General features: G+C 41.0%; 1 protein-coding gene and 1 long non-coding RNA gene across 10 annotated transcripts in view; one reads left to right on the top strand and one right to left on the bottom strand.

Moving 5' to 3' along the window:
- Positions 1-24697, top strand: part of ARID1B (AT-rich interaction domain 1B) — a 320001-nt gene that overhangs the window by 289508 nt on the left and 5796 nt on the right. For 5 of the 9 annotated variants that reach the window (XM_015284234.4, XM_040698557.2, XM_015284236.4 and 2 more), the window contains 7 exons: positions 3872-4081; positions 7623-7827; positions 14516-14654; positions 15475-15647; positions 17353-17503; positions 20114-20210; positions 23590-24379. In XM_015284234.4, the coding sequence (XP_015139720.1) occupies positions 3872-4081; positions 7623-7827; positions 14516-14654; positions 15475-15647; positions 17353-17503; positions 20114-20210; positions 23590-24379 (1765 nt within the window). Of the gene's footprint in view, positions 1-3871; positions 4082-7622; positions 7828-14515; positions 14655-15474; positions 15648-17352; positions 17504-18485; positions 18603-20113; positions 20211-23589; positions 24380-24697 lie in introns of all 9 variants that reach the window. The other 4 variants (XM_015284230.4, XM_015284235.4, XM_025149287.3 and 1 more) reach the window with 1 other exon arrangement.
- Positions 7589-10958, bottom strand: LOC107053011. The gene is made up of 4 exons (XR_005859060.2): positions 10860-10958; positions 8769-8846; positions 8184-8421; positions 7589-7824 (listed from the first exon to the last, which is right to left on the bottom strand). It is a non-coding gene; the product is annotated as an uncharacterized LOC107053011 (long non-coding RNA).

Below are 24697 nucleotides of genomic sequence, written 5' to 3' on the forward strand. Positions count from 1 at the left end.
ATAAAAGGTCGCTTTTCCTGTGTGAATTTTATACATAGCCTGTGTCCCTTACAGTGGCTAAGTGTCTTTAACATTCTTTAAAAGAGAATTTGAAAATGAGTATGCACTATGCGTGGTCACTGCAGCATGAGTATAACAGTAGGTTATGAAAATCCCATAAAATGCTGTCTGTTGTTTGTAGTTGCACGTGAATATGACAGTAGAGACACCTGAGTAGCACTGTGTCTCTGTGGTGCTAGCTTTGAGGGGTCTGCAGAGTCCTTCAGGTTATATCTTGGTGGAGGATTGTGTCCTGCAACAGCCTTTGTCAGAGATTGGCCTGCAGCTAGTTTTGCTGCCTGTGTATGCACATTGTTCTGTAGTGAAAGAGAACTGTGTAGTAAGTGTAGTGTTTGCAAATGCTTTATTGAAGTGGGGGAAGTGAACAGTACGTAGTTCTATAAATGCAGGTAGCTAGGGAGGTGTGCAGAAACAACTACCACTGCCTTAATGTGAAAATTTCAAATTAAGACATTTTTGTTGCTCTGAAGGATTACGTAGCTTCACCATGCCACAGTCTGTATTAAAGCTACACAACTTCAATAGGGGATAGGCGTATTGAAAATAAAGTATGGGATTAGGCAGATTTAATAGGAGAATTGGCTTTGGCATCCACATTCTTTGTTGTTGTTTTCTTTTTGTTGATGTTGTTTTGGTTTTTTTAATCATCTATTTAAAGATGGGTAGTAACATTTGTAGAATGACTGGGAATTGAGGGCAGAGTAGGATACAGCTAAGTTAACGAAGGAATATGCAACAAGATTGCACCACTATTTTTTACCACCAAAATTATCAACAAAGCTTTTACAAAAGAAAAGCTCATGATCTATTTTCTTCCAGCATTGCCTTGCTTGCACTCGCTTCAGCTAAGGATCTGTTAATGGTGTCATCTTGTAATAAGCCTGTATTTTCTGAGAGTTAACATTGACCTATAGGCAGATTTAGGCTTCCAGCTGAATGCGCCCTTGTGGATCTGAAGTTTGTGTGTAGACTAGTTTGCACACATCTGTCATTTTTATATGTTTACGTTTATAAAAAAAAGAGCAGAGAAAAAGATCTTTACTCTTGAGGAATAGCATTTTTCCCACCAGTGCATTCTTCTAAAGTTAACATTTCATTTTAGAAGAAAATTGTGCCCATTTTACAAAGCCTGACAACCTGAAAGCTAACACAGTAAGAAACACTTCTTACCTTCTGTAAGCTGTGAAAAGTTTTCAGATTATACTGTCATTTTAGAGCCTGCTGCCGCATTGCTGAAAAGCAGCATTATTTGAGACGTACAGTGGAGGAACCTGGAATGAAAAATTCTTCACTGCTTTCCATTCTGCTCTGAGTCTGATTTGAAAAAGAGGATCTTACCATATAAAAACCAAAACATAAAACTGGTAAATCTGAACATTCTTAATGGTGAACTACCATAAATTTGAAATAGAAGCTTCTTTGTTGCCTTGCATGTTAAAATACAAGGGCATACAGCATTTACTGGGTAAAAGCTGAAATTTCTTACTCGGATTTTTACTGGAGTTCCATGACTTCCTAAGTGCAAATTAAAATTACTGGTAATGCTGATGAACAGTAAAGTAGCTTTGTTATTGCTGCAGTTGGTAGAGGGGTAGCATCGGTTTACTCTGCTGTTTGAGTCTATGAAATCATCTATCTGCTTACATTACAAAATCCTATTAGTAGCATTATGACTTGCCTACTGCCCTCACTGCACCCACCACCAAAAAAATCTTTGACAAAGTATATTTACTGAAAACAATTAATTCTCTTAAACACCTAAATACAAAGCAAGTGACGTTTTGAGTAAAGCGGTTGCCATTACAGAATCAGTTTGTGCTTCCATTGCATAATCAAAATCTGCAGGACACATCAGAATACTTTCCTGCCAGTCACTTAATATAAGTAAAACAAATTCAGCCTTGACTTTACTAGGATTTGTAACACCACTGAATCTGACTCAAGTAAATTCAAGGCAGTGTCTTGTTTCTAAGTGAAGAGGGTAATATTATCTGTCTGTAGGAAGGACTACTGCAAGGGAGTTGCAGTATCAGGAAGTAAAGCAGAAAACTTTACGGGAGGCTATTTATTTAATTAAAATGAATATCCATTCACTGGAAAGAACAGCAATGGCTCATGGAACTGTTGGATCACACTCTCTTGGCTTCGTGTTTCTTTTCTCCTGGCTCTCCTCCAGTATCGCCAAGTTTCAGCTGGAGGGAGATACAGAGCCTGTCATATTTTCCAGGCTAATGTGCAAGATGAATGGTGGCAATGCTTTTAAAATCATTGGCAGTTGGATGCTACTATGCTGCATCTTTCATGGTGTCAAGTGCCAGCGCTCACCATCACAGTGTGGGGGCATGCACAAGTGGCTGGTGCTGTAGCACCCACGGGGCACTTCTAGAATCTTGTTTGGAAGTATTCGACTAGAATTAAGGCGTTGTTCCCTTTAGAGCAGTACTGTCTCCTGTTCAAAGTAAGGAAAGGCAAAGGAGGAAAAGAGTGATTGACTAGATTCTTTTGTCGTGTCTACTGGAGTCAACAAGAAAGTTTAGGATTTTACTATATAAAGAGTATGTTTCCCTTCATGTATTTGGCTCCTTTCCCAAAGCTTTATATCAGTCTTTCTCCCATGTGTTTAGTTCTAAGCCACTCCATCTTCCAGTGCAGGGCAAATCACTTCACCCTGTGCAAGTGGGAGGGTCTGCCATCAGTGGTAACAGCTCCTCTCTGCTGTCCGATCAGAGGCCTTAGACGGTGTGTGGTCCATCCACACATGGCATGGAGCCCAGCTCACAGTTGCAAGAAGAGGATATGGTGAGAAGTTACGTGTTCCAGCCTGTGTAGCAGCCTGAGTGGTTTCTTCATCCCTAGGGAAAAAAAAAAAAAAAAAAAAAAAAAAAAAGGATGTCGAGATAGCATGAGCTTTTGTTAGCTGTCAAGTCAGAATAGAAGCAAGAGAAAGGGTTCCGGCCTGCACTTCTGCTCTTTCCACTTCTTTTACCTTTCCTGATGGTGCTTCAGCTCTGGTTGCTGTGAATCCTGTTTTTCCCCAGATCGTAAGGCACATTCTCTTCCCAAGGCAGGATGTGTGAAATGACCATCTTCTGTTGTCTTTTAAGACTGGAGAGTATTACCTACTCCTGAGCATTATAAGCTCAGGCAGCTGATTCTCAGTTCTCAAAGAGTATTGCCACCAATCTCCTTGTACTGTAGGCACTCTTAATCATCTTTCTCTTGGCCAACAGTGGTGTGAACAGTAAGGCATTACGATTTATGACTCTCTAAATTGGGTACCACTCCCCAGTGTACTAGATCTTTGTAATTCATGCATTAGGCTGTCTTTGTGCAATTCCTGTTCTGTTGAAACACTTTTAGGTCTTCTAGCCCTTTTTAGGGTGGAAAGGAAGAGTGTTCATTAGTTTGTTTCTTGTATAAGCTGTGTGGGACAAACTTGTTTTCAATTTTGCCCAAATTACTGCTTGCAAAGCACTTTGAGATAAGTGGATGAGAAGCACTATGTGAGAGATATCTGTTATTAAAATGAAATGAGGCAACATCAGAAACTTGCCTTCTGGGATCCAAAGTTCAGATTGGTGAAAGAAACATGAGAATGGGGAGTTTGGGCCCTTTTAATTAAAAAGCTGAATTTTCAGTGTATGGACAGAATGTACTGTTTGTGCCTGAACTAGTAGCCTTCATTCCTGACTGTTGTGTGATAGCTTTAGTTTGTTTGACATCTTCTCTTTTTCAATGTTGTGAGTTTCTTACTTTCTTTTCCCTCCCCTTCCCACCCTTCCCCCAACTCTTGTTTCTTTTTGCCATTCAGAAATCAAGTTCCTCTACCACAACTGGAGAGAAGATCACAAAAGTCTATGAACTTGGAAATGAACCGGAGCGCAAGATGTGGGTAGACCGGTATCTCACGTTCATGGAGGAGAGGGGCACACCTGTGGCCAGTCTGCCGGCTGTGGGCAAGAAGCCCTTGGACCTGTTCAGGCTGTATGTCTGCGTCAAAGAGATTGGAGGTTTAGCACAGGTGAGAGGTGCCTCACAGCAAATCTTGGGAGAAGTCAGCAGAACATTTTCTACAGTATTTCCTACTGGTCACACAATCGCATTCACAGCCCCAAAAACAGAATTAAGTAGAGTTTGATCATATTTATGCTTTTATATTTGCCTGGAGTTCATCTTGGGCTGCGTGATCGCTCCGGAAGTCTACAGTTTGAAAGAAAATTGATCATTGCTGTAGACAGTTCATTGTTGTTGCATGTTCAGGGTATTCCAGTAATGCTGCTAAGAGAAGGGGAAAGGAAAAGGCCATTGCATCAAATTCACGTGTAAAAAGCAGATGATAGAGCTGAAAGGAAATAGTTGAAAAAAAATAGATTTAGAAATCCATCCTTCCCAGATAGATGTACTGCCTCTGAGGCAAATCACTTCATTTCTCCAGAGAAGTGGTAGATTGATTCCTGAAAACATAGTCCTTCATCCCAAATCTTTCATTTCCGATTGTCTCTATACAGTGCGCTTGTGTCTTAGACACAGACTGTGCTTTTCCTGTCTTTGGAAAACACAGGATACTTTGGTTTGGAACTCAAATATAATCATTACAAAGAAAAGATGAATTTCTTAGTTGCGAAGAAGGGGAACAAAAGTAGGAAGAGCTGAGAATAAAAAAGTGCTACATTAGAATAGAGAATGTACAATATCTGTGGACTTGCTCTTCCTGAACGTATTTGTTATGCCGCAGATGGAAGAAGCTTTTGTTTATGTTCTCACCAGTTAACTGGAACTTTAGCAAAGGAATGCGTGGAAATAACATACATAGGTTCTGTATGACTGACCTCCATAGAGCAAAACTGTGTTTCTTTGTCTAGCAATATTAAAAGTTAGTCAATTGCCAGTATTTGCAAACTTAGATTTTGTATTTGTCATTCGTTCTCCTTTCCTAATGCGTACAAAGCATCCTTTTCGTCTACAGGGTCTGTCTGGCCAGGTGCTAGAAGCTACTGTGAAACGCTGAGATCCTTATTTTCTGTGAATTCAAGAGCATTTGTGCATATTCAATGCTTTGGAAGGCTAGGACTTAAAGATAGGGGTATAGATAGATATCTATGCAGTATTTAATATTCAAATATATATCATTTTACAATAATTAGAAAATATTATCTCAAAAATATAGCAAGTCAAATTAGCTCCTTAGAAAATGAGCACATTTTAATGATCTATCTGGGTAGCTCAAGAAAGAAACTTCCAACATTAATTAATACCATTATTTCTGCTGTTATTAATAGTACGCTTCACAACATAGGACTTGACTGCTGAATTAAATCACTGACCCAAGTCCAGAAATGTTAGCTATTCCTGTTATTAGAGGCAGGCAGAGAAACCTAATACACTTCACCCTGCCTGTTGTTAAATGCTATATATGGGCAAGAGATGGTATCCTGACATTTTTAGTGATCAGCTCATGCCCCCCAGCATCATAAAGATTTGATTACTTTTAGCTGAGAAACTTTATTACAGGTAAATCGTATCATGCAGCTGCTCTGCCTCATACAGCATGATTGTGCCCACAGCATGACTCTTAGAATGAAAAATAAAGCAGGGGGAACAAATGGGGTGTTCTAGAGAGTTGTTAGTGTTTGCTTATTACTGTGGAATAATGGATACATTATAATAAATAATATATCCATTATGTATAAATATATATAAGTATATATTTATATAAATATAAATAAATACAATGGAAATCTATTTTATTTTGGGGCACTCAGTGTTAATTTGCAGTGACAGACATTATGCATTGCCAAAGAGTAGATGCTGTTCACTTAGACTGATTTTTGAAGGATCTTGAGTTGCAAAATTGTGTGCTACGGAACTGATAAGAACTGACACTGAAAGTAAGGGCTCCTGGTTTTGCTGGGATGCCCACATGAATGATCACCGTGTTTATCTGTTTGGGCCTACTGTGAGGCAAAGTGCTTTGCTTAATGAGATTTATTTAAATGCATCTGAATGACGCTCTCCTAAAAAGTTGTTACTCCAACTGCTACGCTGCACATCTCCTGATTCTGCCCAGAGAGTGACAGGGAATGTCGCTGTGCAGCAGCAGTACATGCTCTCCAAATACGTGCTTTTGATGGGGTCCCAACATGAGCAGACCAGCTGTTGGCAGCCTTCTTTTAAATGCCAATGTAGTGGGCATTTAGGCGTGTATATTTCTGTTTGCATTATGCAGTGTGTTCATTATGTACCACTTAGCTGTACGTCAGCAGGCACAAAGGGCTGTGTAGCTGGATTTCAAGCCTTGGCAGGGGCAATTTATGGAAAATATCTTCTTTAACTCTTGAGTTCTAGTGGGATCTACCCGAGAAATAAAAACACTTTGCATAGCCACGCCAATCTGCCTGCTATTAATGCTATCCTCAGAAGTCTGGCAGCAGTACTGATGTTATTAAACACAGAGAGAAATTTAAGAAATATTTCTTTCGCTGGCAGAGGGGCGTAGGAGCAGTATGGCTAATGATAACCTTTGTGGTTAGTGAAGTTAAGTTGGAATCGTAAAATCTCAGGCCTCAGGACAAGTACAAGGCATCATAGCATGCAAGAATCAGGATTCTTCCTCAACAAAGGCCCAGATGCTCAAAATCCATTTATGTCAGTGCTCCCTCCCATCCTTGGGCCATACCTAACAATTGCACAACTGGTTGAATGAACTTCAGGGCATCAGATGGTACAGCAAAAACAGTACTCTATCTGATACAGGTGCGTGAGCCAGTGGCATCATCCAGGATGACAAATGAACTAAGCTGTTACTACAGATCAGCTGTGTTTGAGGAACTCAGGAGGAGAATCTTTGGGTATTCTCAGCTTTGCATTGCAAACAGGACTCACAGCAGAGTTGTGCAGTCAGCACTGCAGTACGGGGTGTTGCTGGACTAGCCCTGTGTGTTTGAAGTCTGCCATAATTAATTAAAGGGCCTCGCTCCACCCTGCATCTCATCTAGCCAAAGGATCATTGATCTGTCCCTGCAAGACGCTGTGAAGTGAAAGGACTCAAACCAGGAATTATAGGCTAAACTGTCTGACAGCTGGTGGCTATTCTGGGGAAAAAAATATTTTTCATATCAGTGCTCAAACGCTTAAATTGCAGAATAATGCTGTTATTGCTTTTTAAATTAGTTTTCAGAAGCTGCTTTTTAATTAGAATGGGGTGGGTGTGGGTGGGTGTCAGAGTGAGAGTGAGTGTGCATTTGCTTGGAGATAAATTGCTAACTGAAGAGCGGAGGCCCTGGAAGAGTGCAAGGCATTTAAAAGATGCACCATGCAGAAGACTTTGAACAAGCAAAGCTTTTTATGTAGCTATCAGCAGGTTCCTTAATGGTTTTATAACTGTAAATGCTGTCTATGCATTACTGCATGTGGGCGTAATGAGCATTAGTTAGAAGAGGAAAATAAAAAAAAGTAAACCAAGACGTTAAGTACTTTTTTTTTTTTTTTTTTTTTTTTTTGTCTCTGACTTTTAAACAAACCACTTTGCTGCAAACCAATGATTCTGCCATTTATTGTGCTAGGTTAATAAAAACAAGAAGTGGCGCGAGCTTGCAACAACACTGAACGTTGGCACTTCGAGCAGTGCAGCCAGCTCCCTGAAAAAACAGTACATTCAGTACCTGTTTGCCTTCGAGTGCAAGATCGAGCGAGGGGAGGAGCCCCCTCCAGAAGTGTTCAGCACTGGAGATACTAAGAAACAACCTAAGATTCAGCCGCCATCTCCTGGTAAGTGAAAAAAAATGCAGCCGCTTACACAACCATTTTTTAAACGCAGAAGATATTCTCTGGGTTGCAGTTTATATCTTTAGAAGCGTGTCTTGCTTATATTAGACAAACTGTGAGAACAAATACATTGTTTTTAAACTCGGTCTGGCTCCTGGATTGAGTCAGATTAGATGTGCGACCCACGGTTATATATCTAATCGCTGCTCAAGATGTGTCTGCCAACATACCCTTAGGATTCAAAGAGTTACGTTGTTTTAGTCAGAATGAAAGAATTCTGCAAGGATGTGCTTTTGCTGTATGACATGAGGCAGCCAGCACTAGGATTGTCCACTTATCTGAAGATGAGATCCTCTTACCTGCACATCGATTGCGACGACTCTGAAGCTGCGTTTTCAGCGTGGCTGTTGTTCAGTGCAAGTTCAGTTGGAGGCAGGATGGCAGATGCTGGGCTAATGAGTGGATCTCAGATGGTTGCTCTGATGTGGCTCGTGTTGAATGTATGGCAGATGGAGAGAGCTGAGAGCATGGTGTATCCCCACCGCCAGACATTGTAGTCTGGAGGCACACACGCTCTTTATTCTATTGTTGTTAATCCTGTATGCCAGATAAGTTGTTAGCGTTACCGTTTTCATCTTCTCTGAAAAATCAAAACTGGAAATGATTAATTTTGGCTGATCTTTTTACGTGTACGGCGTGGTGTTTGGAACCACACCGTTTTCTTCCTAAATTAATTTAATTTAAGTCTCAAAAGGTTTGATAGTCATGGCTGATATTCAAGGGAAAATCTTTAGCAGCAACAAATTTAAGCACTTAAGAAAAGGTGTAGAAAGTATTATTCTATTACATTGACATCTGGACTGCCCATGGAAGAAGAAAATTTTCCTTTGATTTGCTGGTTATTAGACTTTTCTGAGCAACAGAATAATTCTGCTAATACTTACCTTCACAAGTACTGTTAGGCAGATCACCTTGTGTTAATGCCAAGAGAACGTAATTCCTGGAATGTTTACAGCAGTTCCCTGCAGAAGGCAATAACAGAAAAGTATTTAATAACTTCTGTTATTTCACTTTACTGGCAGAAAATGGGAAGTTGAGAGCCAGGGACCCAGCAACCTCTCCAGGTGGTTTGCAGGATGTATTGTCCTACTTCGAGAATTCCTGTTATATATATACAGGATACCAGAAAATTCAAAAACCTTTATCATCATATGAAAGAGCTTTGGCCATTTCACATGATAGTGCTTTGTCCTTTACAGGAGAAGATAGAGGTGATAGGACTTAGATCTTTTTCTGTATTTTTCAGCATTAGGATTTGGAAAAGTGTTTAGTTAAAATCTTCCTAGCTGCGTTTCCTTGTGTAAATCCATAAATAATTCCTCTCCCTCATTAACACTTAGACTTATCAGGTACCCCAATGCTGACTGCCTCATCCATAAGATAAGTAGGTGACTGTAAAGCGAGTTCAGAAGATGGAGAAATACACTCGGCACAAGAAGTGAAACCTGTAGTCCAAATGTTTATCGGTCTGAAATGAACATGGTATATCTAGAATATTTCCCATTGCAAAAATTAAAAGGTGTTGTGTGTACCTGTCATTCCTGAGAGGACAGTTAAGGGGCATGAAACTGTTCAGGCTTACAAAGGAGGGTGAGGAGGAAATTCATCTCTTTTCTAAAACTGAGCAGCAGTACTGAAAATGAAAGGAATTTGTGCTTTGGCAGTATCCTCCCTTGCCCATCCCCCTCCAGCACTGCTCTCAGCGGTGTGTTCAGGGACAACCACTGTGAATCAGCTGAAGTTTGAGTTAAAGAATCCTTATTTAAATACATCGACAGGAAACAAAGAAACAGAAAGACCAGATGTACCATTTTACTGAGTCCTTTGTATCAGGGCACTACGGATGAAAATGACAAAGTCCGAGTTTAAATTTATCGTAACATTCAAGGAAGCCATCTATGAGGGGAACTGAAACTACTTTTCTAAAATAAAAACACAGCAGGACATAGAAACTAGTAGAGGAGGAAGCAAGCAAAGATCTCAAGATTTGTTTTGTTGGCTAGAAAAGAACTCGTGTCACTGAATGGACTGCACTTCTCTGCAGAGAAAGGCTTTCCCAGTGTGTTTCAGCTTCAGTACATGAAATCCCGCTGAGGTATAGACGCTGCAGAGAGTACAGGCCTGTTCTCTCTAATACTCAGCTTTTTTTTCTTGCTCCTTTTTCTTCAGTATATGCCAACATTAGCTGCACAAAAAAGGTAGAGTTGTGGATGTATTTTAGATAATGTTACTCCTTGGCATTCAGAGGAAACAGGAGCCCCAAACAACAAGAAACAGTAGCCTCGGAGGGTCCTTGCTTTAACCATTCACCTCTGTTGTGCAGCCAGCTCAGCACAGGCAGAGCAGCTTTGAAGCCAAATCCACGTGCGGAGAGCTAGTGGCAGCGTTAGTGCTTTGGGCATTTTGGTAAAAAAAAAAAAAGCAGGGAGACTGGTCTAAGTGAGGCTGTTGTATTTTGTCCAATTCTACAGCTGCTGCTACAAGATCCAGGTGACGAGAGTTTAAAAACCAGCTGATCTTCATAAAGTTTTTGAAAATAAATATTACAACTGCTGTGAGACGAGCAACCTTCTTGGTACAGGGGAGAATCAAGTTCCCTCTTAGTATAGATGCTCAGAAGCACAGGGTCAGGGCAAGTCTGCTCTTGCAGATGTCCCTCACCCGGAGGGTGGCTGTGTGGCTGCCTCACAGGTGACTCTTGAGGGGCACTGCAGTGGGCATGCTGGGAAATACAGCGTGGCAACTGGAGCAAACCGGTCCCAGCAGGAGGAGCCGCCCCTCAGGGGAAAGACGTGATGTGTACGTTGAACTTAGCGGGCTGCGATGCAGTGGTCTGGGTACGTGTGTCAGTCCATTTGCTTGTAGCACTATGGTTGGGATTTCCCATCACTGCTACCAGTGCTGTGAATTTTTGGCTGCGGCGTGCAGTTAGCTTAGCGTGTGTGGCTCCCAAAAATGCAGAGTGAGGTATTTACCCTGTGCCAGAGGAGCAGGATGGGCACTGAGGCGCAGCTGGGAGGGATGCTCCTGAGTAACACACAGCTGCTGGCCCCGGTGTCAGCAGAGACCGAGTCACAATAGACCTGAAGAACACGTGCGTGTTCTGGGAGGAGAGCAAGGGAGCGTTTCCTTGGCAGCAGAGAAACAAGACTTGGGGAGGGGACAGCGGGGGGACGCGGCACTCCGCAGCCGTTTGATGAGCGCCTCTGTAACCAAACCCATCCTTCTTGGCTGACTGACTGAAGCGCTATTCTTAGCAGGCAGGTGATGTCATGCAGCGAGTGGTGAGGCCAGCCAGGGAATCCCCACGGAAGATGGATGGGTGAGGGGCTGGAGGAGGGGGGCAGGCAGAGGCGCCCCGCTCCCGCCGGGAGGGGCTCTGCCACAGCCAATGCCCCCAGCCGGCCAGAGTGGGGCACTGGGTTCGGGCCGTGTAAATTATCCTCTCAGCGTGGCGGCTGGCTGCTGGGCTGGAGTGTGTGAATGTGCTTAACCTTCAGTAACCTTTCCATTGTTTACTTTAGAGTATACATTTGTAGCTTCTGGCAAAAGGTAGGGATATCCTAGAGAGCGTGTCAGGCCTCATATTAATGGCGTTTCAAGAGGTTGCTGGGGTTTTTTTGTTTGTTTTTTTTTTTCTTTTTTCTTTCTTTCCCAGAGGGAAAAAAATTGCTGGCAAGAAAACGCTTCTTTTAATGTTTTTTTGTTTGTTTGTTTGTTTTTATCTGCGTGTTTCTTTTCTGGTAAATCAAAGGTCTTTCCTGAAAGCAGCCCACGCTGCCATGCAGGCTTTGCAAGGAAAAAGCCAAGCAGTGCTGTGATTCTGCCATTGAGTGAACTGCGTGTAGGACTTCACTTCTCACTGACGGCCTCTATGTGTGCCACAGTCTTCAGACAGACTCAAACAGAGAGCTATAACTCCTTGTTTTTTTCTCTTAGTCTTCATTACAACTGTATATGAGGTCTTTAAAATAATGAATCAACATTTGCAGTAGCCACTGAAGAGAAGAAGGAGTGTGATTCCCATTCTACAGATAAAAATACCGAACCACCAAGATATTTACATCATGAGTATCATTCTGAGTGACAGCTCTCTAAGTTTTGCCATGTATTGCCCTTTGTCTGATCTCTCCTGTTCCACCCAGACACAAATCAGCATACCAGACTCTCTGAGAAAGGACCACACGTCTAAGAACTCTTGCAAAAAGCTTAATTTCACTCACATGCCCAATATTGTGCACAAGTTTTTTAGAGGACCAAGAAAATAAATTAGCTTGAGGAGAAGATGCATCTGGTTAACTTCCTTTTGATTGGCTGAAACACTGCAAAGCTTTAAGTAACTGAGAATAACATCCTACAGGAAAAAGAGTTACGTTACTTAAAAAAATTATACCTGCTCTACCAGTAGTAAACATTTCAAGTATGTGCTTTGATTATACTTCCTCAAGGATGTGCTATTTCCACTGATGCTATTACTAGCATATAGATGAGCTACTCAGTGGCCTATGAGCATATGACATAGATATGTATGTATCCACTCTTGTGCTCTTCTTGGTGGCTGATGACGTAATCCAGAGATTGACACATTTGCAGTCCCTTCTCTGTAGGAGTGTGCCCGACCCAGAAGAGGCGTACAGTAAAGTATGTTAACTAAACTGTACCAGAAACTTTGCACCATTTATCGTAGTATTTGCCTTCAATTTTCCATATGTTTATAAGCAGCCATTTAGAAAAGTGTCAAGGTGGAGGGGAACAACTGTAACTACCAACAAGGTGATGGTGTGTGACAACTCAGAAATACTTTCAAGCTTTTTAGAAGTAATCTAGCATTGTGTTTAAAGTACAGTAGACCTTAGAATACAAAAAGGCAGGAAAATGATCCTGTCTCACCCAGGGGTCATATATACAAAAGGCTCATTTTATGTGAACGTGATGATTTTCTTTATTATTTTACATGTATGTTTTATTACAGCACTAAAGCCCTCAGTCAACTTTAGCATTAACTGTTGCACATGTTGTTGTAACTATATTAATGCTATCAGAGAGCTTTTCCTGAACTTTTTTTGAACCTCATTACAGTGTGAATATAATCCAAACACACCTTAGTAAGTTGAGGAAAGGAACAACATGATCTACAAAATGTGCATTTTACATATGCTCTTGCTACTGAGACTGATTTCCAGATAGTGGAACATGTGTTACAGATATAAATGAAACACATAAAAAGGGTGTTCTTCAGTTAAAAACAAGCTCTGCCTGTCAGGGTGATGTGTGTTCTAGGATTCTGAGTCAATTATAAACTGCTCTCTCTTTCACATAGAGAAGAACAGCCCATGCTACTGCTTCCAGCTTTTCCTCTAGCAGTAATTTATAAAGTTCTGTTAATTAGTTGTTGGATGATGATAGTCACGCACTTAAAAATGCTTACATGAAGGTTTGTATTAAAAAAAAAAGACCTCTCAAGCCAATGCCATATCTTTCTAAGTTTATTAGGTTTGTGATTTTTTTCTGTTGAAAAATAGCATCCAAAGACTTGATCCTGCAAGTTCTCCGGAAGAATTCCTGCCTCAAACACCAAAGCAGACAAGGGCAATCTGATGCAAAGCTTAGGCACTGTTATCAATGCCCATCTATCACCTTCTAAATCAGAAAAATGCCACATCATATGTCAGAAGAGGACCTTCTCAGTATTCGTATGAAAATAGAAACTGCACTGTCTACTTTGGAAGACTATTCTGAATGTGATTTATCATTAGCTTATATGATATATTCATTTAATGTCCTTATTACTGCTCAGTCTCTTTAGAGTAGAACATTACATGCTTCTCTCCATTCATCGTCACATCAGAAATGTAGCTATTTCCAGCTTGGGATATTCTATGGTTCTATTCACCGTGGTTAAGGAGGACAGTAGTGCAGGTACTCTATTGCTGTCTGAGATCTCAACATAAACATTTTTTCAGAACTGACCTGGTCTTGTTACATATGCTCCACTGTGATCCCAGCTGCACAGTTGTCCGTTGCTATTTTTACAGTGTTATACTTTCTTCTCAATGCAGGTGGCCTTCTAAATTTCTTGAATTCAGTCTTTTGCCACACTGTCTCAAAGACAGCGTGGGATTGCAGTGTGCCCCTAACCATTAGCCGTGTTTCATCTCAGAAACGTCTGCCTTTTAGTAGTAAATTAGATTAGGTTCTTATATTAATACAGTGCTTTAAATGTGTAGGAAAGGCTTCTGGCTGAAATTTGCTTTATAAATATCTGTATTGTGGTAGTGATTATATATATAAAGAGGCTGTGCCAAAGAACAACTTTTCATTTACTCTGTTGTAAACTATAGACAATTAGCTTTGTACCTCCGACCTCTGATTTAAATGATCCTTCATGTAGATGATTTCTATTCGTGTTGCTTCAGGCAGCGGTTTAAATTCGTGATTCTAGGAAAGATGATGGCTATTACCTCACCGCATATCCTGATCTCAGAGGATTTTGTGGAAGTTACAGAGTATTGAGATGCATGGTATAAGCAGGCTCATGAGGGAAACAACCAGTTTCTCTCACTGATTATTATTATTTCTGCAGTAATTTGGCTACTACCTTCTAATATTTCCTTTTTCTTTAACTTTCCAGCTAATTCTGGTTCCTTGCAAGGCCCACAGACTCCACAGTCTACTGGCAGTAATTCCATGACAGAAGTGCCAGGCGATTTGAAGCCTCCAACACCAGCATCAACACCTCATGGACAGATGACACCTATGCAGGGTGGCAGGTATGAAATAGGTTTTGCTTCATTTTTTCTTATGCTGTTCTACAGCAGTCAAAGCCAGTCTTTCCCAACTATACAGGCACTCATCTGATTCTGTGGTGAGCCAACCCAGCCTTAGAAGTGGCAAAAAATCATTTCTTTCTGGAGGGAAGAGAAGGAAAGGGAGGAAGGATTAGGAGCTGCATTAGCAGAGAAGGATAAAACAAGCACGAGTGCAAGCTAGAGCATGTGAATGTGTGAAGATTGGGGTGGGAGGGTGAACCCAGTAACAGCATCTTAGAACCACAGCCTTTCTTCTTGGGTGCACAGATTCAGAATATTACCAAAAAAATACTACAGTAACAGTGAGATAGCAGAGGATTCAGCTGGATGGACCAAGAGATCCCTTTCAGAAATGATATTAGGAAGGTAAATCAAGTAGCTGTTTAGTCTTCAGGAGGAGAGCAAGAAGAAGCTTGGTAAATATGAAGGGTAATATATATAAAACTGATAAAAAGTAATACTAATTTGACACAGCATATGAAACTTATGTGTTTGTGAGGAGCACAGCTTTCTGAAATTTCAGATAAGTTTAGACTTTTACTTGGCTAATAGGAGCTTGCACAGTTAGGTGAAAAACCCTGATCGTTAAGGTAAGTACTCAGATAAGCTTGGGAAAATAAAGGGGTAGATTTTTTAATGATTGTGAAAGTTGTTTGCTTCTTCCTCAGATGTATCCTGTGCTGATCACTGACAAACACAGCAGTGTTTCATAGTCTGGTCTGTTTTCACAGTTCTTATGAATACACTGTGATGTTAATGCCTCCTTTTTCTCATCTGCTAGAAACAGCGCAGTTAGCGTGCATGATCCCTTTTCTGATGTAAGTGATTCAGCATTCCCGAAGCGAAACTCCATGACGCCAAATGCACCATACCAGCAGGGAATAAACATGCCAGATATGATGGGAAGGATGCCATATGAGCCGAATAAAGATCCTTTTGGTGGAATGAGAAAAGGTATTTGTGGCATCTTCTTCCCTACTCACATAAATGTTATCGGGACACTCTAGTCATCAGAATGAGCTGCACCTTTACCTGATTCTGCTGTTGGCAATGTGGTGTTCTTGTAGCAAAAAGGGAGATGCAGTGCAATTATTTCATTCTACTCTGGTCGTATTTTTCCTTCTCAGGGCCATGCTGTGTATTTTAGGCTTAACTGTTTCCTAAAACTGCTTCTAGGAACAAATTTCAGAAACGATGGCATAAATTCCTATGGATAGATTTTTTGCAATGCAGTATGCTTTATGAATGTGGGTAACAACTCTGCATATGAGATGCTGGACTTTGGTGTTAGAAGATGAAGCTGTGAAGAAACAGGTTTGATTGTGGTAGAGCTCAACAGTGTGTGCAACTGAGCAAGTCTCCTAATGCTCTTTTTCAGCATAGGAAAGCTTACTCTGTTCTCTTTGGACAACCCCTGACAAAAGGTGATGGACACACTATTTTTAGAAAGCAAAAAACCAAAACTAATGTCAAGCCTGACACTTGTCCTTTGTGGCAATTAACTTACAGATGTATGCTTGCGTGGATATTGGAACATGTGCTTAAAGTGAACCAATCTTGTATACCTTGTATATAGGAAAGTGGGAAGTCAGAACATAAGCAGGACTCACACTGGCTGCAAAGAGAAGAGCAGATGAAAGAGGTGAAATTAAGAAGTGGAAATTGAAAGAGAGCAAAAGGGAGAAACAGGAAGAAGAGGTCCAGAAATCAAAGGCAGAAGGAGCCAGACCAGATGAGACCAGACCAGACTAGACTAGACTAAACCAGATTAAACTAGAACTGTTCGGTTGGAAGGGACCTACCAAGATCAAGCTGCCTCATATGTGTTGCAGTGAGGAGATAGTTTAAGATAGCTAGCTATGCTGATACAGTTTTTTTAAACCTTTCCTTTAAATGATGTTACCTGGACTGCAGTCACTAGTACAACACATTTGGAATAAGAGGAAGGTCCTCTCTGCCTTAGATTCATTGTAATTATTGTATCTACATGAGATTGCACTTTGTCATAGGTATCATATTTACCTTAAGTCAAAACAGAAATGTCTGTCTGTTCAACATCTACAAGAAAGGACTAAAGGATAGAGTCACTTCCTCTGTGTTTCGGGAATTATATGAAATATGGTACTGTATGTGCCTTTTCTTGGACCTTTAGAATATGCCCATCCTGCTCAAGAAGCTACCTTAGGATACAGTAACCTTTCTGTAAGCAAGTCTCTCTCTCTCTCTATATATATATACGTGAGTGCTTTATGGGAAAAAAAGAAGAGCCTGATTCCTGCAGCTTTATAATCCAAACTATGAGATTTACGTTCATCTGTTTTGTAAGGTTTATGTTTGAATTCATATTTACCATTCTTGGGGGTGAAAAGAGCAAGAGTAAGTTCATCTTCAGCTATAAAGACCTCAGGGAAGAAGCTGCCTCAGTGCCTGATGAGCTTGGTTTGGTATTCACTTGCAGCTCCTATATATTATTATAACCATCATCTTGGTAGTGGTAGTACTTCATGAGTTTTCATCAGGCCCTGGAGAGCTTGTCAGATACCAGCTAATTCTCCTTGGCAGTGTTAGAGATCTGAACATTATTTTAAAATATATCATTTAATAGAAAGATATCTTCAAACACCCAGAATAATATATTTAATTTCCTTTACTGTTGCAGTGCCTGGAAGCAACGAGCCTTTCATGACCCCTGGACAAATGCCTAACAGCGGAATACAGGATATGTATAACCAGAGTCCATCTGGAGCGATGTCCAACATGAGCATGAGCCAGCGACAGCAGTTCTCCTATGGAAGTGGCTATGACAGGAGGTGAGTTTTTCTTCAGGAAACAGCAAAGACCGTTGTGAAAGTCATCATCTCCCTTCTCATTTACCCATCTCACATTGCAAAGAACATGGCAGCCTGTACTTCCTGCAGCATCGTACTGAGTCACTGGGAGTTAAACCGTTGGTAATGACTGCATCTAGCTGCTTACAGGAATTAATAAGGAGGACTTGTTAAACCTTCTAAGTCACTCAAGCTGCAGCAGATCAGCAAGTGGGTGTGTTTGGCAGCTGCCTTCAGCTGGCTGCTGTGCTGGGCTGTGATGGCAGAACGTAGCACTTGAGTCTTCTTGCCATGTTTTCACCTAAACAGTTGTTGGTGGGCTTTTTCTGAAAAACAAAATGCACAGCCCATCTGTGGTTTGTGGTCTGGTAGTGAATTGTCTTTGGAGAGTCTGGAGTCTGTTGTCTGAGCTGTAGGGGCACTAGTATTTCAGTGTGTCTGTCAGGGCCCTCATAAGTTTGCCTTCGGTGAAGTAAGCAGAAATAAATTTGGTTCTCTTTGTTTATCCCAGGAAAGCCTTTGGAATAAAAAAAAAAAAAAGAAAGGGAGCAGTGAAACATCTGACAACTGAACACTGTTATAGCAAGCAGAGACGCTGGAGAATGTTTGGATTATATTAAGTATTTGAGTAGTTTTTGCAGCTCTGGCAATATTCCCACTTTTACTTTCATTAGCTTGTGTGCTGTAGCTTCCCTTCTTGTTTCCTGGTGGCAGCCAGAGTTACGCAGTGTGAGTCTTCTCAGTGCAGCTGTGGAGCAGAGTTTTTTCTCATAGTTTGAAGTAGTAGGTGTGTGGAGTAACACAACTGTAATGTTGCTCAACAGGTCATATGCTGGGAAGTCTGATTAAAGTGGAAGATGACAAGTCAAGAGAATGTTTTCTTTAAGGGATATGTTTTGTTTTGTTGCCAATTTTGGAGAATAAGTACTTTTTATGGAATGGGGTTTCCTTTGTCATTTTTTAGGTCGGATCATGGGCTGGGTCCTGAAGGCAGTATGGGACCACCTGGTCAAAGCAACATGGTGCCTTCAAACAGTGACCCAAGCATGTACTCTCCTAATCGTTACCCTGGCCAGCAAAGGTGAACATTGATTTCTCTGTTTGTAATATCTTCAATAACCAGCTAATGAGTGCTAGCAGACTCTACAAGGGCACATAGAATATGCGACCTCTTGGTGTTGCTTATGCTTTGCCTGCTCTTATTTAGGTTTTTACCATTGGTTCAGTTTCTGGAGGGTAACAGAGGCTTGGGAAAATTGGTTGACTTTGTGTAGCTGTAGAATCGCAGATGTTAGAAAAGGAGCATGCATACTACCTTGTGTATCTCCTTGCCAACACTGAACTGAACGTACGGGCCAAAGTTCTTCAGTGCAGCATTGAATGACACCTATTCTGAAGCTTCCACGGTTTCTCTTGGGTTGTGGTTATCCAGTGCCTAACCAAACTAACATTTAGAAAGTGTTTCCTTATATATATATATTGCACATCCAATCTTGGATGAGTGTAAACAATTCCTGTCAGTTATATGGTTTACTTAACTGTTGTTAGGTATTTTCTCTCCATCTACATCAACGTTTTAGGAGATACTGAAAAACTGTTGCTTTCACTCTCATCAGGGCACAAAAAAGTATGTATTTTCTCTGCTTTTGGAAAAGCCATGTCTCATCAGTTCATTTAACATATCGGGTTCCCTAATCCTGTTTTGTTTCTCAGGCTCTCTGTGATATGTAATTCCCATTATTATACTCAAATAGATAAGTTCTTACTGGTTATGTACAGAGTGTAATTACTCACGTACTGGTCTGCAAGACAGTGCTGTTTCAGTCTTAATACTTTCCAAGTACTTCATTTCTGCACACAAAATTTCATTCAGATGTGCTAAAAATACTGCAGTTGCACTGCAGTGCCCATCAGAGGTCATAAGGGGCCACAGGTAAGTTTCCAAGTGCAGTTCAGCTCTGCTTCTTGTGTATGCCTCATTATGTAGCTTTAGTTAAAAATCACATGAATCTTAGCAAAATTGTGAAAGCACTGTTTTTACTCATTGAAGATGTGTTTAAATGCTACATATTATAGTATATCACAATTTAGAATCTTAGAATTTCTCTTCAAATTCACAGTTAGGTATTGGTTGTGTACTTAACCTGTAGACCTATACATTTATTACATTCTTAATCCAGAAAGTAGTCTCCCTGGAAACCTACATTGTAAAAAACAATTATCTTGACATGCTCAACCTTTGAGCTATATACATCAGAAATTTATCCCGCTATGACTGGTTCCTAGTGTCCCTGCAGCTGCCTTTCTTACCTCTTTGCTGATCGTACGCTATTCCCACTCCTAACGCTACTCCTAAAACTCTCCACTGCAGCTTCATTGCTCCTCTTTCCTTCTGTCTGCTTTGCCTTCCTCTTTCCACTGCCAGCTCCAGCAGATTACCATATTAGTCTCTGGACCATCCCACACTATGTCTTCACCGTGATTCCAAAAGACAAGTATCTTCAAGGTGCAAGATCATGAGAGCAGTGTCCTTTCCCTGGTGTCTTAGAAACTCCAGCAGTTCTAAGTGTTGATTTGAATGCTTCATTTTAGGCACGAACCATATGGGCAGCAGTATCCAGGACAAGGACCTCCCTCAGGACAGCCACCATATGGAGGACATCAACCTGGAATGTATCCACAGCAGCAGGTAGGAGAAGGGAAAACAGCTGTATTCATAATCTTTTTTTTATAAATGCCACTGAAAAATTCTGTGTACCCTCAAAACTTTATTGATGGAATGTATGTCTTTTGGGACAGAGGAACACTGTAGTTCGGGTCAGAATCACAGCCCATAAGGATAAGCAGCATATATATATAGGAGATCGTGTTCATTACACCTGGAAGGGCATATATTTTAACAGAAGTTCTAGAAGTTTTGTGGCTTTGAATGTGTATCAAGTAAATCTTCCAAGCGAATAATCAGCAGAGTGGGAAAGTATAATTAATAGGCTAGTAAAGTGGTGCTGCCTTACTTTCAGAGGCAAATTGGAAAGTACTGCTTGACTGGCAGATTGACTCAAATAATGTCACATAGCCAAGTGAACCCAACAGAAAACCAGAACAGTGTAAAACACGGTACTCACAGTTATTTAGAATGCTGTGGTGGGTCACCTGAGTTACTTATCTTTCATATATATCAGATGGCATTTTCCCTGTATCTTCTCTCCAGTAATATGTTACCAATACATGAGAAAAAATGTTTTAGTTTAGTTTAAACATTTGTACATTTCAGTCTCTGTTTATAAAATCTTTGTAAATATGAATGATACTAATAATTAAGGTTTTTGTAAGATGTATCATTACTGCTTTGTGGTAAAATAACATCTTGTAAGCTAATGACAAAACTCCACTGGCTTCAACAAGGTCGTTGTTTCATTCTGCATGTTATGAAGTCAGTTCTAGTCACACAACAATTGAAGCTAGCTTCCAAAATAGAAAGTATTTCCTTTTGACACAGCTATCAAAATGCACTCATTTTCAGCTGCTTACAGATAGTCCTTTTCTGTCTGGGATAGCGTTTCACTTCTCTGAGACAGTGGTCAGGTGCTGGAACGGGCTGCCAAGGGAGGTGGTGGGATCAGTGTCCCTGGAGGTGTTCAAGAAACATTTAGATGTTGTATTGAGGGATGTGGTTTAGTGGGAGATACTGGTGATAGGAGGATGGTTGGACTGGATGATCTTAGGAGCCTTTTGCAACCTCAGTGATGCTATGATTCACTGGGAAATTCAGACTTTAAAAAAAAAGAAAAAAATGGAGATCTTAGGTTACGTTGTACTAAAAATGTTTACAAGGTTTGATTTCTTGCCTATCGCTTTAGTTCATAGGATCTCTGAGATAGCGTAATCGAAAAACTGTTTTGTTGTTCTTCATTATGAACGTATTTGAGCAGTCAAGGTGATGTAGTGGGGAAATTGAGAAGCTGCATAATAGAAGAGTTCGTGATATTCCATGCTAAAATATGTAGGTTGTATGTGAACTACATATTCGTTAAAGCAAGGAGGCAACTAGAATTTGTGAAGATATACATTGGGCCCTGTCTTTGTTGCTTTGTGTAGTGGCCCTTGAATGCATAATGCATTCAGGCATGAATGCAAAAAACATAGAAGAGCAAAGGGTGAGAATTCTGGCCTTGCCCCCCCCACCCCCCCCCTCCTCCCTGAGGGGGCTCCCACTCCCAGAGCATTACCCTTTTCCACCTAGCTAAAGACCAGGTTGCTCCCACCATTTTCTTTCAATTTCCTAGGTTTCACCCTGTAGTGGTTCAAGAATGTGAAAAATAATCCTGTCAGAGTTTTATCCATAGCCTGAAGGCTAAGGAATGACTGGGAGGGAGGTGCTTTGTGCATGAACCCTTGGGGCTAACAAAGCACTTTGAGCCAGGTTTTTCAGTTCTTGTATGAATGCTTACAGGCTGAGAGTTATTACTCAGCAGGTTACCAGTGTTAGTGTATTTTTGTCTTGTGCGAGGTCTCACAACTCCCCTTTCCCAGTGGAAAGAGACACATTGTGCGGCCTTGGTCACCTGCTGAACCCTTACACAGGAGTGGGAACTGAGGTGCATCACTGTCCTCAGCTCTTGGTTGCCATTAAGCATCTTGCCTCTGCATAGACGAGAGCTCTGAACTGCCTTTAAAAAGGCACGTGCTTCATTCCCAGGTGTCCGCTTTAAGCATGTGGAATCACTGTAGCAGAACAAGCACCTTCTTTTTAGGTTCAGCAACTACTGGGTCAGTTCTTAATGTATGGATTGGCCCAAAGCGTGGAATTTACCACAGCAAGTAGTTTATGTAAAACTGAAAACAGGTTTTTCTTAGGTAGCCAGGCAGCTCTATAGCAAGTTAAAAATACATCTACTTTCAAGCAATTCAGCAGTTGCAGTTTTATGTGCACCAAATTTGGAAGATGAGTTTATGAATCCCAGAGCTGTTTTAACTGACCCATATAGAATACATACAGAATTTTATCTATATGTAGATATAGATACCATGGGAACCATAACTTTGAGTTTACCACACATCATATATTCAGAAATGGCCAATTTAATTCAAATGTTTTTTGCTTGAGAGCATTCGGTGTAGTTTGAACTGTGCATCAGACTCCCTGAGGATATAAGGACCCCTGCAAACTTTACCACTTACTTTCTCCTCAAAATACAGCCCATCTTTTTTTTCTCGCTGTCTTAAATGCAGACAAGCTTGTATGATTTATAAACAGCTCGGCTCCCCTGACTATATAGCAGCTTACCTCACACAGCATTCCCCAATTGAGAGGGTGAAAAACAAGGAAGGGAACGTTGCTTCATTCATTACTGATCAGCAGTGTAAGATCTTGCGCAAACCAGAATAGGACATTTCAATGTGAGCAGTTCCTACAATAATCTCACAATAAATTAAATGTGATTAGGATGATATGGGGAGGAGGGCTGGTTGCCCAAGCAGGACTGTCTTTCAGAGAATCATGCGGAGTAACAAAGGCAGGGGAACGTTTTCTCCTACTAGTAAATATATGGTGTGTCTCTTATGCTCTGTCGTAATATCCAGCATTCAGACATGCACACTTGCAGCATATCTTGTTATTTTAAGAGTTTACTCAGTGTTTGTCCCTTGAAGAGATTAAGTCATTGAGTGGTTTGGACTTTTTTTACGATTTGTCTTCTTAGCAGACTAAGCATAAAATGGGAATGAAAATATCTTGTTGGTGAGGACTGTTGCCTTTTCATGCATGTCTTAAGTGGCCAATGGAATTTCATCTGACAGACAGAATAGGAAAGGGAAAGGGGGGAAAACAAGAGCAAGCGTAAGAAAATTCAGCCCAAGGATAAGTTTCCTTTTAAAATTAAGTTATAAATGCAGCACAACAGAGGCTAAAATAGAAAGCCTCGATCACAGCACTGTGTGCCTGACTGGAATCAGCACAAGCCCTCCAGAACTAGGAGCCTCCAGCTTTTTAAATGAGCTTACAGCCAATCTCTATTATTGTGTATGTAGTGAAAGTGACAAATTTTATTTCTGATTTTTCTTTTCAGAACTATAAGCGACACATGGATGGCATGTATGGGCCTCCAGCCAAACGCCACGAAGGGGATATGTATAACATGCAGTATGGCAACCAGCAACAAGAAATGTATAACCAGTACAGCAATGCTTACTCTGGGCCTGATAGGAGGCCTATGCAGGGACAATATCCGTATCCGTATAACAGGGAGAGGATGCAGGGCCCAGGACAAATGCAGCAGCATGGAATACCTCCCCAGATGATTGGTGGCCCCATGCAGTCATCATCCTCCAGTGAAGGTCCTCAGCAGAACATGTGGCCAACACGAAACGATATGCCTTACCCTTACCAGAATAGGCAAGGTCCAGGAGGCCCTGCACAGGCCCCACCGTATCCAGGGATGAATCGCACTGATGATATGATGGTACCTGACCAGAGGATAAACCACGAGAGTCAGTGGCCTTCTCATGTCAACCAACGTCAGCCTTCTTATATGTCATCCTCAGCCTCCATGCAGCCTATCACTAGGCCTCCTCAGTCATCCTACCAGACACCACCCTCTATGCCAAATCACATCTCTAGAGCTCCAAGTCCAGCATCCTTCCAGCGCTCTTTGGAAAACCGTATGTCTCCAAGCAAGTCTCCTTTCCTACCCTCCATGAAGATGCAAAAGGTTATGCCCACAGTTCCAGTGTCACAGGTCACAGGACCTCCTCCCCAACCACCACCGATTAGGCGAGAAATTACCTTCCCCCCAGGCTCTGTAGAAGCATCGCAACCAGTCTTAAAACCAAGACGAAAGATTACCTCAAAAGATATTGGTAAGTATAAAAACAAAAGCCAAATGCCAAAAAAGGTTGGGGGAAAGGAACTTTGGTTTTTATTTTATTTTACATGTTGAAACTGCTTTGACAAGTAATTAACTTTGGTAACTATTATGTGTTCACTAAAAATGTAATAGTATATGTATTAGTGAGGATGACAAATCTCATGCCACCAAGTTCAACATTATATGAAATCAGTTTTCTATATGGAGACCTGAGTTCTCATAAAGTGCAATATTACATTAAAAATAAAGCTTGTCTCGGGCTTCCAAGTGCTATTTGTTGAAAGATCCATCAGAATGTCTGTTAAATCAC

This window comes from Gallus gallus, chromosome 3, assembly GCF_016699485.2.
Source record: "Gallus gallus isolate bGalGal1 chromosome 3, bGalGal1.mat.broiler.GRCg7b, whole genome shotgun sequence".
NCBI lineage: Eukaryota > Metazoa > Chordata > Aves > Galliformes > Phasianidae > Gallus > Gallus gallus.